We start from the raw sequence: 13,144 nt of genomic DNA on the forward strand, positions 1-13,144 counted from the left end.
CTTACCTTACCTTACCTTACCTTACCCGTATTGTGTAAGATTCAATATTGACATGACTACATGCTAGGAATACACAGTGTCTTACCTATAATGCAAAGAATTTTTAGTCCGGTTTGAGAACATGTTGGTTTGGGTGACAATAAGAATTTACTGAGATCTTCAGGTATCCTTTTTTTTTTCACTTCACTACTTCTTTCGTTATCATTTACTTGCTTAGATCACAGTTCGCTTTGATACAAGAACATAGCTAGATTTAATTTTTTTCTTTATTTTATGACTAAATATTCCTGTAATTCAGTTACTTGAACAAATTGAAAACATTGTTTTGATTCGCATAGTTGAAATTTCTACTAAGACAGTAAATATATTTAGAAAATGAGAAATAACTAATTAAAATGCATTATTTTTATTAGTATGCAAAATTACATGCATAAATAGCTGTAAGTGATGTTAAAGTAATTGATGTGAATTACAATTTCATTGAAGATTACTAGATGACAGCCAGTAAGCTACAATTTTGTGAAAGAGAGCTAATTTCTCTTTAATTTTGAAATTAGGGGATTATGTAATTACTTGACTTCCTTACCTTTCTATTTGGTGTCGCATATTTTTCCTTTTATGGTGTTACATTACCCAAAGTTGCTTAATTTGAGATGTTAATTCCTGTTAGTGAATCCCCTTTCACTAATTTCTTTAAAGCACTCTTCACGCCATGTTTTTATTTAACTAACCCACTAGCTAGCTATAACTGCTCTCTACTATATAGAGTACTTGTTTCTGTGTAGCATGCTCTAACTTCCAATATGAGGGAAAATATTAAAACTACCGTGAATTCGATTCAGTTGAATAATCTAATTACTCGAGAAATATTCGAAAGATGAATCATTTTAATCTTCTTAATTTTTGAGTTATTATATACCTTGACGATTATCTGACATGATCATAAGATCAGACCATCTAGTAGTTAACTGCGAAGGGTAAATTATATTCGTAGATTGAAACTGAAAGAAGAAATGAGTTGATTTTGATTTTAATGTCCCTTTCAGCAGCAAGGTATATGAGACGTGGACCTACTGATTAACGTGGAATCCGAACCACATGAGCTCCCGCCGGGAATCGAACGTGGGTCTCCCATGCCAAAGGCGCTTACACTAACCGCTTAGCCACGGAGGAGCTCGAAAATAAATTGAGAAATAGCATATTACAATTCCGTGAATGTGTTAATTTTCGTCTTTTCTATGTTGATACTGTTTTGTATTTTTACATTAATAGTCGCCTCTGTCAGGGATCTGGCTTGTTGACATTATAAAAAGTCAGAGTGCCCTATCGGAGGAATATTACATGATGTGTGCAAGGAAATATTTGCGTAATGATACCATAACTACTAAATTCCTTGTAGGCGTTTTCTCGTAAATATTATTTAATCATTCACTCCAGCTGTGTTTGTAGTCGAAATATTCATTACTGATTTACATCAGAGTTAATGCTAACAGCTTTTTCTCACTTTTAGAACCGTGCCGTGGTTTTATGTTAGTAAACGTGGGTGGGATGCAGAAGACCCAGCTTTGATTTCTGTTGCTAATAGAAGCTTATGTGGTTCGGATTCCGCGTTAAACTGTAGGTCAGCTTCTCACATAGCCATGGTGATGAAAAAAGGAGATTTTAAAGAACCAACTCTCCAACTTTTTTAAAAAAAATTTTGGTCATTTAATGCAATTTCTTAACTTTAGAGTATATTACATAGACACAGAAGGAATTTTAAAAATATTACAAAGTATTTATGTATAAAAAAGACACAAATTTATACATGCGTAATAAATTAAAATAATATGGAATTCAGTACATTAATATTCACTATTTCTTATCCCAAGTAAATACATATAACTACAGGACGTAAAATTTTTATTCTTACTGAAAATTTCACTTTAAAACGCATGGTAGAAACCAGAAATTATTTGAAACAAAAGTTAGATCGTAGTATAGAAAGAAGCATTGTTCTTCTTTATCGTGGCATAATTCTAATTTTTATTTAGTCTGTTAGGATCTAGTGATCTAATACGGCCGGTTTCATCTGGAAAGAAATTAGCTTTTACGTACAACTTTGAAAATTTAGGATTTAGATTTCTGGGCTTTCGGCATCTATGGCCTTGTTAACCCGTCTTGTATGAGGGATGATTTCCTTCGGCGAGCACACTATCCGGGGAAAAGGAAGGAAAAAAAGATTGAAGAAGGAAAGATGTGACCTGGGACTTATAAATTAGGTACCATCCAGCATTTGCCTGGTGTGAATGAGGAAAACCCAGAAAACCCTCATCCAGGATGGCTGGCTTGAAAAAGTGTTTTAACTTTTTCGACCGAGTGCCCCTACCAGGGTACAACTTTGAAAATTATGTAACTAATAGCAAGTACGTGAGTATGCATCTTAATATTTTAATGATTGAATAAATATTTAATATTTGAATAAACGCAACTACTTTTGATTTCTAGGAGTTACTCAATGCGATCTTCGTACACTAATCTTCATTATTTCCATCTTGCATTAATGAAGATTACTGCGTTTTTCAGGGTTGTCGAAACTTCCTTTCCTAAGGGAAGAAAGGCTCAAATCCATAATATTTAAATTTCCCGTGCGTTATTCAGAAAGTGCCCAATGTGTTGATTATCTTAAGTTACACAGAGTGTCTGTCGGTCACGAAAGTCACGAATGTCACGAAAAAGTCACGAAATCAGAAAAATGGTCAAGAAAGTCACGAAAAAGTCACGAAATTTAGCTTTTGGGTCACGATTTTTTTTTAACTGTAGAAATGTAAGTACAGATTGGAAAATTTTGTTCTATAAAACGTCAAAATTCACCACCAAAAATGTCTATGTTCGGGTTTAGACGCTACCAAATCGCAAGCAAAGTAAGTTTCTATCGCATGGATGAAAATTCGGCCTAATTCGCACCCAAATTTAGTCTTCAAAATGTTAGAAAATTTTATGATTTGGTAAAGAAAAGGTCACGAAAAAGTCACGAAATTTAATTTTGGAATTTTAGTAGACACCCTGTTACAGGTGTAAAATTGGGTGTATAAACTTCCAAAATTGTGCTCTTCAAGGGGGAAACGAAGTATTCAAATGTCTGATTCATTTTTCAAAAAATGCCTAATGTGAGGATTCGCTTAGGTTGAATGTGGGGAAACTCGATGTATAAACTTTTTAATTAAAAGTGAATTAACACATGTTTAGGCATTTTGATTTGATTTGATTTTTAATTTAGCGTCCCGTTCAGCAGCGAGGCAAGATAAGACGTGGACCTACAACTGAACGTGAAATCCGAACCATATGAGCTCCCTCCAAGATAGGAGTTTTCAAAAAAATACTGCTTCTAAAGAGGGAAACAGCGGGCAATTTGTACAATATTTAAATTTCTGGTTTATCTATACATATAAAAATGAAAGTCACTGTGTTTGTGACTTAATATCTCTTGGACCACCCGAACTATCTCGATCAAATTGGCCACATAGATGAGGTTTGGGCCTGGGATGGTTTTTAACATTTCATTTTGACGGTGCAACTTAGGGGAGGAGGGAGAGTAGATATATAAAAATGATCGAATGACTGATATTAGTGTCGAAACCATAGTTTTCGGGGTCACTGAGATGAATAGTGATACTTCCGACGCCGTTTAAATTTTACAGTCCCGTAACTGGAGGAGGAGGGGAGATCTATAAAAATGATCGAATATGACCGATATTACTGTCGAATCCATAGTTTTCGGGGTCGCTGAGACGACCAGTGACACCTTCGATGCCGTTTAAATTCAAATTCAACCCCCATTAGTACTTATGTCCAAAATGAAACGTATTCTCCCCATGCGAAGGACGAGTATTCTGCTAGTAATAATGCTTCGTCTTCTACCTGCTCACAGTTATTAACGTTTAAAAGCACTACTATGCAAAAATATTCTTCAGTTTAAAATATCCTCTCTAGTTAATAACAGTATAAATTTGAAGCAGCCCAAATCAAAAAGAGATATGTAGTACATACATTTGCTTGTCAATAGAGTTTTCTATCCCCACATTTGCTTGCCAATAGTTTTCTATCCCCACATTTGCTTGCCAAAAAATTTTTTAATTCCTCACCCTCTTTATCTTGAAAAAAAGTATAGAGTAAACCCTGAAATCGAATTCATGTTGTAGTTAGTTGGCATGTTTTCGTCACCCTCTTCACCAACAATGTTTTCTTTTTCTTCTTTTCCTTTGCTGTTTAACTAGGCGACTTCCGGAAGAGGTGGCTGGCCGATGAGTGTCTTTATGACACCCGACTTGAAGCCTGTCGCCGGTGGAACGTATTTCCCTCCTCATGATCAGTGGGGAAGACCAGGATTCAAGTCTGTTCTGCTGACATTGATGAAACAGGTAATATAAAATATTGTTCGATTGATATGTGTTTTTTGCTTGTAGGCGACCAGTGGAGGCGGAGGGTGGCCTATGAGTGTTTGGCTAACTCCCGATTTGAGACCAGTGTTTGGTGGGACATATTATCCTCCGGATGATCGTTACTTTGGACAGCCTGGCTTTAAGTCGCTACTTAATGCTTTGAATTCGCAGGTATCATAACCGCATCTGTTGTTACGTACTGTGCTTTAATATTGTTAATCTTGTTAAGTTTGCGCTTAAAAATAATTGTAAATAAATATGTTGTTTGGTCCTAATGTTTATTTTATACGGATACACCAATTTCAGGTAAGAAACTGTAATTTATAAGTTTTATTTTTAGAAAAATATGAAAGTCGTTCATTTGACTGGCAGAAGTCGAATTCGAGTTTTTTTATATATCTATACACAGGGTGATTCAATAAGAACGTACCAGGCCTATATCGCAGCTAATACTGCACGTAGAGCCTTCAAACAAAAAATTGCATTACCAAATCATATGTGTAGAATGCAATAAAAATAGTAGCGAGACCAGTGGCGTCTCGTGAATACCTCCAACGGGGGGCAACTTGAAAATTTGAAATGGAAAGTGGAATAACTGTTGGAATCGTTCGAAAAGACATTAAATGTCATGCAACTTTTAGGGGACAAACTTTGTCATATCCTTTCCCATTTAGCCGCTAGAGGCGTTGTTGCAGACTTGTATCTTACTACCTAGCAGGACTTTGTCTCAACTAATAATGCACATAGAGCCGTCAAACAAACAATTGAACTACCAAATCGTATGTGTAGAATGCAATAAAAATAGTAGCGACACCAGTGGCGTATCGTGAATATCTCCAACGGGGATCATCTGCAAAATTTGAAATGGAAATAGGAGTTGGCTGTGCCTCCATTGAAACAAGCGCACAATGGAAGAAACGTCGAGAGGAAACACGTTGGCATATTTCTTCCCCTGTGGCAGCAATACGATCGCATTACGAGGTCAAAGTCAGACGATGCGAGGGTTTCTGCATGCGGAACCAAAGGAAATAGTAAATACTGGTTTGAAACGAACGGGACGTACAATTGTACATACGCGGAATCACACCGTGTAAGTGGTGACAACAATGACGTCAGCAAGAGACCACGACGGGGGAAGGGTACATACTGCGACAGTAAGCAGAGGTACATTTGCTGCTGTAGGATGAAGCTCTAAATAGGGAACCAATGACGTACGCAATATTTGAAGAGAGTGGTTTTCGTATGGGTGCGACAGAAGCGCAATGGATGGGGAGAACTATGATGAGGGACAATGTACGATGCTATAACAAAACGGAAGAAGAAACTATTGGTTGCAATGAAGAAAGACGAACCGAATGTTCTGTTGCCAGAGCATGGAACAAAACATGGGGACAGAAAGCTGAGGCGTTGCAATCAAGCCATTGGAGAAAGATGAGTAAAGAGCTAAAGAAACAGCTTACCTTCTGCGGAGTGTAGTCGACGCCCCCTGGCTTTCACAAATGTTCAAAGTGATGTCCCCGAACACAATACAGCGATTTATTCGCTGTACGTAATTGTGAGCAACAGCTTCCAACTCGGCCTCGTTGATGGTTCGGAATGCGGTTATAATGCGGTCTTGCATGTTGCGAATTGTAGTTGGTCAGATGACATACACAAGATCCTTAATTCGACCCCAGAAAAAATAGTCCATACAAGTAAGGTCGGGCGACCGTGGAGGAAACTGTTGATTGGAACCTCTTCCGATCCAGCGTTGCGGAAATAGAACATTTAGCTCTTCCCTACACATGGCAGCATTATGGGCTGGACAGCCATCTACTTGAAACCACAGCGTCTGACGTATATAAAGTGGTACGTTTTCCAATAGCGGCTGTAGATGGTGTCGCAAGAAATCACGAAACATTGCACCTGTTAAATGACCAGCAAAAAACCATGGCCCAATGACCTGAGTTTCTACAATGCCACCCCACACATTAATGCGCCATCGGTGTTGCCGATTGACTTCTCTCATCCAGTGAGGGTTCTCCGCTGCCCAGTAATGTGCATTGTGGAGATTCACGTTGCCATCACTGCAGAATGTCGCTTCATCAGTCCATAAAATGAAGTGAATGAAATTCGGATGCTCTCTCACGCAATTGACGACCCAGTTGCAGTACAGAAGCCGTAAATTACAGTCCACATCACTTAGTTCTTGATGCAGAGAGAGGTGGTACGGGTGAAAATGTGATTTCCACAGAATACGCAGGACACTACCTTGACTTATACCACGATCTCGTGCGATCTGCCGCGAAGATACATGAGAATTTACTGCAATAGCGGCAAGTACATCAATGGCATCGTCTTCATTTTGTACGATTCTTCTCCGGATACCATAGCGTCCACGCATGTTGTCTGTCTGCCGCAGTCGTGCTGCTATTCTCCGCAGCAGATTGTGAGAAATAGCTTGTCGCTGTGGATAGCTTTCATCCTATAATCGAGCTGGAGCCCTATAATTTTCCCGGAATTCCCCTAAAATCATGAGCATTTGGAATGCCTTCAAATTCGTATACTGCATGAATGTTATTTACTACAGTGCAATAGATACTACTTGTCCTGTGTGACAGCTCGCTGCGTGCACGTGGTGCTCGATGCCAGCTTTTGCGTCGGGTATTGAAACTACACGAGTAGAACGAGTGAATTATTTCTTGTTCCATATCAACGTTTACTAAATGTAGAACGCTTATTTAAAAACGCACTTATAAGGGAGACAAACATTATTGTAAATTTCATTGGTACAATATTAAAGTACGGTAAATCCAACCATTCCTTCCTCTGACTTTATTTCTATAGGAAACTTTTACTTTCACTGCAGAAAACAGAAATTTCCATACAGCTGTAGCAAAATTACTAACATCGATACTGAACCTTGTTTATAATTACTGAACTTACGTTTGTATACCACATATCGCAAACAATACGTCTTCATTTTGAACTCGTGACATTTGTATTGCTATAATTTTAAAAATTATAATAGTAGTAAAGAAGAAAGAGAAATGTACTTACGTTTACTGTGTGATTGGGGATACTCCCAGTGAAGAATCACTGTTACTTTCGGAGCTGGAATTAACAGATATTATCACTTCCTCCACACACTGTTCAAGAATTCCCTCTTTATCCGATTGCTCGTCTAGGAGCTTCTTCGAATGTTGAACAACATCAGCCCAGTCTTCCGCAGTGACACTATCAATTGCTTCTTTTGTAAGTCTTTCCACTTCTGCCACTGTGAATTTTTTATTTTCCCTCGCGACGTATCCTTTTACTTGCGCCCAAATATTTTCTATAGGGTTGAAGTGGGCGTGGTAGGGGGGAAATCTTATGACCTGGTGACCCTTTTCCCTTGCTAATTCGTCGATTCTGTACAAAGGGAATTTGGGCTTGTATATGGTCACCAGTTCTAGAAGCTCTGCCTTCTTCATGTCAGGCTCTAACTGCACACTGGTATTGCGCTTTAACCAGCCCAAGACCTCAGACTTCCGGGACAGAGTTGTTGGAGGTTTGTCGAGCATAACAGAATGGTATGGGGCATTGTCCATAACAATGATGGATTTAGGGGATATGTTTTCCAAAAGAGATTCTTGGAATCACTTTGTAAATGTATCGAAGTTCATTTCCTCGTGATAATCACCAGTTCTTTTAGATCTGAAAATGAGGAGGCAGTTTGGGACAAAACCACGAGATGTACCAGCATGAAGAACAATTATTCTTCCCCCCCTTCCCTATTGGTGCGTTCATTGTACTATGCGCAGTATGATCGGTCCAGCCTTTTTCTAATGTGTGAATGTGTGGCCTGCATTGACCCATGTCTCATCTAACCAAACCACATTATTATAATCACATTTCTTCATAGCTCTGAGGTATCGACAACGCCAAGCCACGATGCCACTTCTTTCCATCACCACTGTACGTTTGGAGAATTTATTAAATTCGAACCCCAGATCTATGAGACAGCTTCTAAGTGAGAACTTACTTCCGTGGAACAAGTTCGCTTCTTTAAGGCTGGCTTGGAGCTTGGTTAATGTAGGATGCTCCTTGCGCATATAATAAGAGTAAATGTGGCGACGAAGGGCATCCCGCTGGAATGAATCGAGATTTGTAACCTTCTTTTCATAGCAGCGATGTTTTCCTGGAGTTTCAAGCAGTACCTGCGATGGTTTAGGCCCGTCCTTTCCTTGTTCTTCCTTCTCCTCAAGTTCCTCCTCTTTCCTTATTTTTTCTTTCCCAATTCGCGCCACTGTTTTTCCTGCTGATTTTAAGGCATAGACTGTATCTTGAGCAAGGTCATGTACGTGTTAGCTACTGGATCTACAAGAGTACCACCACACAATCACTGGCAACGATAAATGAGTGTGCTGTTCAAAACAACGACAAACAAGCTCACAACACATGCTCCCGGATTTGGGAGATATTTCATATTGTACGTACGCACACAAGATACATCGCGCGTCCACGTCATTGTGGGTCTGGGCTACGCTTGGCTTAAGCCCCGAATTAATCCTGCAAAGGCGTCGTCGGTTGTTTGCCAGGGCGTGATTTGCACTTACCCTCCCGGCATTTGCCTAGTGTGACTGGGGACACCCTCGCACCATCTGACTTTCATCTAGTAATGCGACCGTGCTGCTGCCAACGAGGAAGAAATATGCCAAGGTGTTTCCTCTCGACGTCTCTCCCATTGTGCGCTTGTTTCAATGGAGGCACAACCAACTCCTGTTTCCATTTCAAATTTTGTAGATGATCCCTGTTGGAAATATTCACGATACGCCACTGCTGTCGCTACTATTTTTATTGCATTCTACACATACGATTTGGTAGTTCAATTGTTTGTTTGACGGCTCTATGTGCATTATTAGCTGAGATAAAGGCCTGCTACAGGTAGTCAGATACAAGTCTGCAACAACGCCTCTAGCGGCTAAATAGGAAAGGATATGACAAAGTTTGTCCTCTAAAACTTGCATGACATTTAATGTCTTTTCGAACGATTCCAATAGTTATACCATTTTCCATTTCAAATTTTGAAGTTGCCCCCCGTTGGAGGTATTCACGAGACGCCACTGGTCTCGCTACTATTTTCATTGCATTCTACACATACGATTTGGTAATGCAAATTTTTGTTTGAAGGCTCTACATGCAGTATTAGCTGCGATATAGGCCTGGTACGTTCTTATTGAATCACCCTGTATACATCAGGGCGCAAAATTTCAGTCAGACGCACTCGCCAATCCAAATATGATGGTCGCCAGTATCTCCAACGTACAAATTATGAGAGCCCCCCACCCCCAGGCCTTTGTTTTGACAAAGAAAGACTTCACATTCCTTGTTTTCTCACTCAGAGAGAATTATTTTCGTGCGAAACAGAAACTGTGCAGCCCTGTGAGTTTAGGCAGAAACCATTCTTACTGAACACTGGTCGCTAGCCCTAAATTTCTAGTCCTCAATGCCGACCTGGCGATCGGAAATTTTGTGTTCTGTATACATACATATACGCAACAATTTTTAGGATTTAGATTTCTGGGCTTTTGGCATATAAGGCCATTTAGCCCGTCACGATTTGAGGGATAGAGGGAGTTTAACTACGGGCATATAATTTGAAGTACTCATCAACTACCTGTATAAAAATTGTTGTGGAAGTACCGCAGGAATCTGAATCATGGATATTTGGATAGGGCACATACTAGTTTCTATGTGAAGTCTTTACCCGACTACGATAGGTTCCATAGTGTTGGAGCTATGGACCTTTAAAGTTCATTTTTTCATGTTTTCAGCCTATAACTCCGAAATGACGAATTTTTGCACCCAAGTTGGTTGGTCTGTACATTTTGTCTTATCTTGGTGTCAAGAATCACCTCCCAAATGTTGTGGATGTTATTTTAAAAAACACCCTATATATATATATATATATATATATATATATATATATATATATATATATATATATATATATATATATATATATATATATATATATATACCTCCACTTCCCTCTGATGTTGCCACTTATTGTGGTTTTATTAAAGAGCAGACTCTTTCATGCTTCATTTAAGTCTCTCTTTCTCTCTCTCTCTCCACTTTCGTTGAAATTTTTAGAGTATTTTTCTCTCTCTTTTATACAACTTACGTAGCCCCAGTTTGGGGGCGGGGAGGTAAATATTATTAGTATGGTACCTTGTAATATACACCATACCTTTTCTTCTACAATTTGTTTTTATTTGTTTATTTATTTATTTTTCCTTTTTATATACAACATAAAACATACATACTTTGGACAATTGACAATATAAGTAACTAACTCCATGGCCTACGGAACCCGGAGATTCAATGCCACGTTTACAAAAACTCTCCATTGACTTGTATCCTTAACTAACTGGATCCAGTTTGTTCTTTGCACTCCTATTTCTGCGAGATTCGGCTTAATATTGTCCTCCCATCTGAGTCTAAGTCATCCTAATGGTCGTTGTTCCGATTGGACTTCCAGTTAAAACTTGGAAAGCGTTCCTGCTTTCTTCCATTCTGTCTATATGAGCTGCCCACCCGAGCCTCCTAGATTTGATGATTCTAACAATGTTTTGTAAATGGTATAAATTATGTAGTTCCTCGTTATGAAGTTTTCGCTATTCCCCATTCTCGTTCCTTGGGTCCGAATATTCGTCTTAGGATTTTATTCTCAAATATTTTCAGTCTATATTCTTCCCTCAGAGTAAGCAACCACGTTTCGCAATCATAACAGCACAACAGGCATGATTATCGTTTTATATATTTATGCTTCAAATTCTTCGACAGATTTCGCGACGACAAGAGATTTTAAACTGAATAATAACACGAATTCTCTGGTTTCAGTCGACATTTAATTTCTTTGTGAATATATTTTTCGCCTGTTAATATTGATCCTATATATTTGCAAATATCCATTTTGTCAAAACTATTATTTGATATGTTAACGCATCTATAGTTTGCAGTATTACGATCCCGATGAACTTACTAGTTTTCTCTGCATTCACTTCTAAACTATGTCCTTGCAAGCGTTTAATAAGACCTGGATTTCTGTCTATTGTTCTCCTATTATCCTCTATTATATTGAAATCTGTAGTAGTAGTTCCAACTTGAAATGGTGGTGATCGGAGTATTTGTTGTTTCAGGAAATATAAATACGTTGGCACATGAGGGTTCTATACTGATGTTCATGATTTAAGTATAAGATAGTGATGATTTTCTAATATGTAACTGTTGATGGTTAGGGTAGACGTGCAGTTGTACTGTGGGAGGTCTGTTTACGAATTCTTCAAGGGCGTTGACTGCGAGTATGTGGAATATTGGTATATATTAGAGGTTAAGATAGTATTAGAAAGTACAAATTCGGCAATTAAGGGAATAATGGATAGGGAATTATTAGTGTCTCGGAGTAATGATGGGGAACCTAGACATGTAGTCTAAGATGATAGTCGGGGAAAGCAGAGATGCGTTCCGTGGAGTTACCAAACTGGAAACAATGGGTCTTCTTGGGTTTCGAGATTTATTGATCTTTATCTCCCGGCGTAAGCATACGGGAGCGTATAGGTTCAATGTAGATGTGTGTGTGTATGTATGTTATTTCTCGGTAACTACTGGCCGGATCTGAGCGAAATTCGGTGGACGAGTAGCTCATCGCGTAGGAACTAAAGAAGGCTATATTTGGTGGCCAGACTCGGCTCGACAACAGAGGCTTTCACCACGGGAGCTTCTGAGTTTGGCTAATATCGGCTTGTATGATAATAGGAGTGAGATAGTTGAGTGTTTCTGGAGTAAGGTGCAAGATGATGGCTTGATGTAAACCCTCAAGAGGATTATGGTTTGCTAGACAAAATTTGATTTTAGTAAGGGAATCATGCTGGAAGATAGTCTGGCGGCGTTTTTTTGAAAAGGGGCCTGGAATTTGAGTTTGGGGGTACAACATGTTACCGAGTGCCAACTGTTACATTTTGATTTATGGGTCCCTAGGGAACATGAAATGGCTTGTTGGCATTCTTGAAATCTAAAATTACGTCAGAAGCCGCCATTTTGTAAAGAGATGGCAGTTGTCAGAAATACACTACTTTACCTGTAAATATACATGAAAGGTGCTCAATATATGCATATTTAGTGTATGTTTGTATGATATGAGGTAGTATAAGTGAGGATAAATTATTTAAATATGATTCTAGGACGCATAAAATATATTTTCAATATGGCAGCCAAGAATTTTCAAAATGGCCATCGTATTTTTACTTAGTAATCTAGCCAAGTTTGATATCAAACAATATGTTTAAAGGGATACAAAATTCAATGAAGATGTTTAAAATGAAACAAAAAGCATGTGAAACAAGATTATGAATATTTGCTTATCGATTTAAAATTATGCACTCAGTTGAAACCCTTAGGCTACATGTTGTACTACTGACTCAATTTCAAATAAAAGCTTTTTCTCCGAAGTCTTTATTATAGCACTGTGTTATAATCGTATGCATAATAGCAGTAAAATACAGGGTGTCCGAGAAGTCCTTCCCTGATTACAGAAATTGATAACTCAGGCTAGAAATAAGATAGAAATATAAAACTGGTGTTGAATTGTTTACAAACTATAAAAGTTTTTGTCTGTGTTAGGTTTGTTCTGTTTTACCAAGTCCCAATTTTTTTTGTTTTAGGTTTGTAGTACGTAAGTAAGAAGCCCAAGAAGCCAT

The 13,144-nt window shown here is 38.4% G+C and overlaps 1 protein-coding gene across 4 annotated transcripts in view; it reads left to right on the forward strand.

The window, feature by feature from the left end:
* LOC145664880 (spermatogenesis-associated protein 20) overlaps window positions 1-13,144 on the forward strand; it is a 336,902-nt gene that overhangs the window by 37,329 nt on the left and 286,429 nt on the right. For 3 of the 4 annotated variants that reach the window (XM_081731928.1, XM_081731931.1, XM_081731932.1), the window contains exon 4: window positions 4,446-4,592. In XM_081731928.1, the coding sequence (XP_081588054.1) occupies window positions 4,446-4,592 (147 nt within the window). Of the gene's footprint in view, window positions 1-4,256; window positions 4,401-4,445; window positions 4,593-13,144 lie in introns of all 4 variants that reach the window. The other variant, XM_081731930.1, reaches the window with a different exon arrangement.

The sequence above is a fragment of the Thermobia domestica genome, chromosome 11 (genome assembly GCF_964235325.1).
Source record: "Thermobia domestica chromosome 11, izTheDome1.hap1.1, whole genome shotgun sequence".
Classification (NCBI taxonomy): Eukaryota; Metazoa; Arthropoda; class Insecta; order Zygentoma; family Lepismatidae; genus Thermobia; species Thermobia domestica.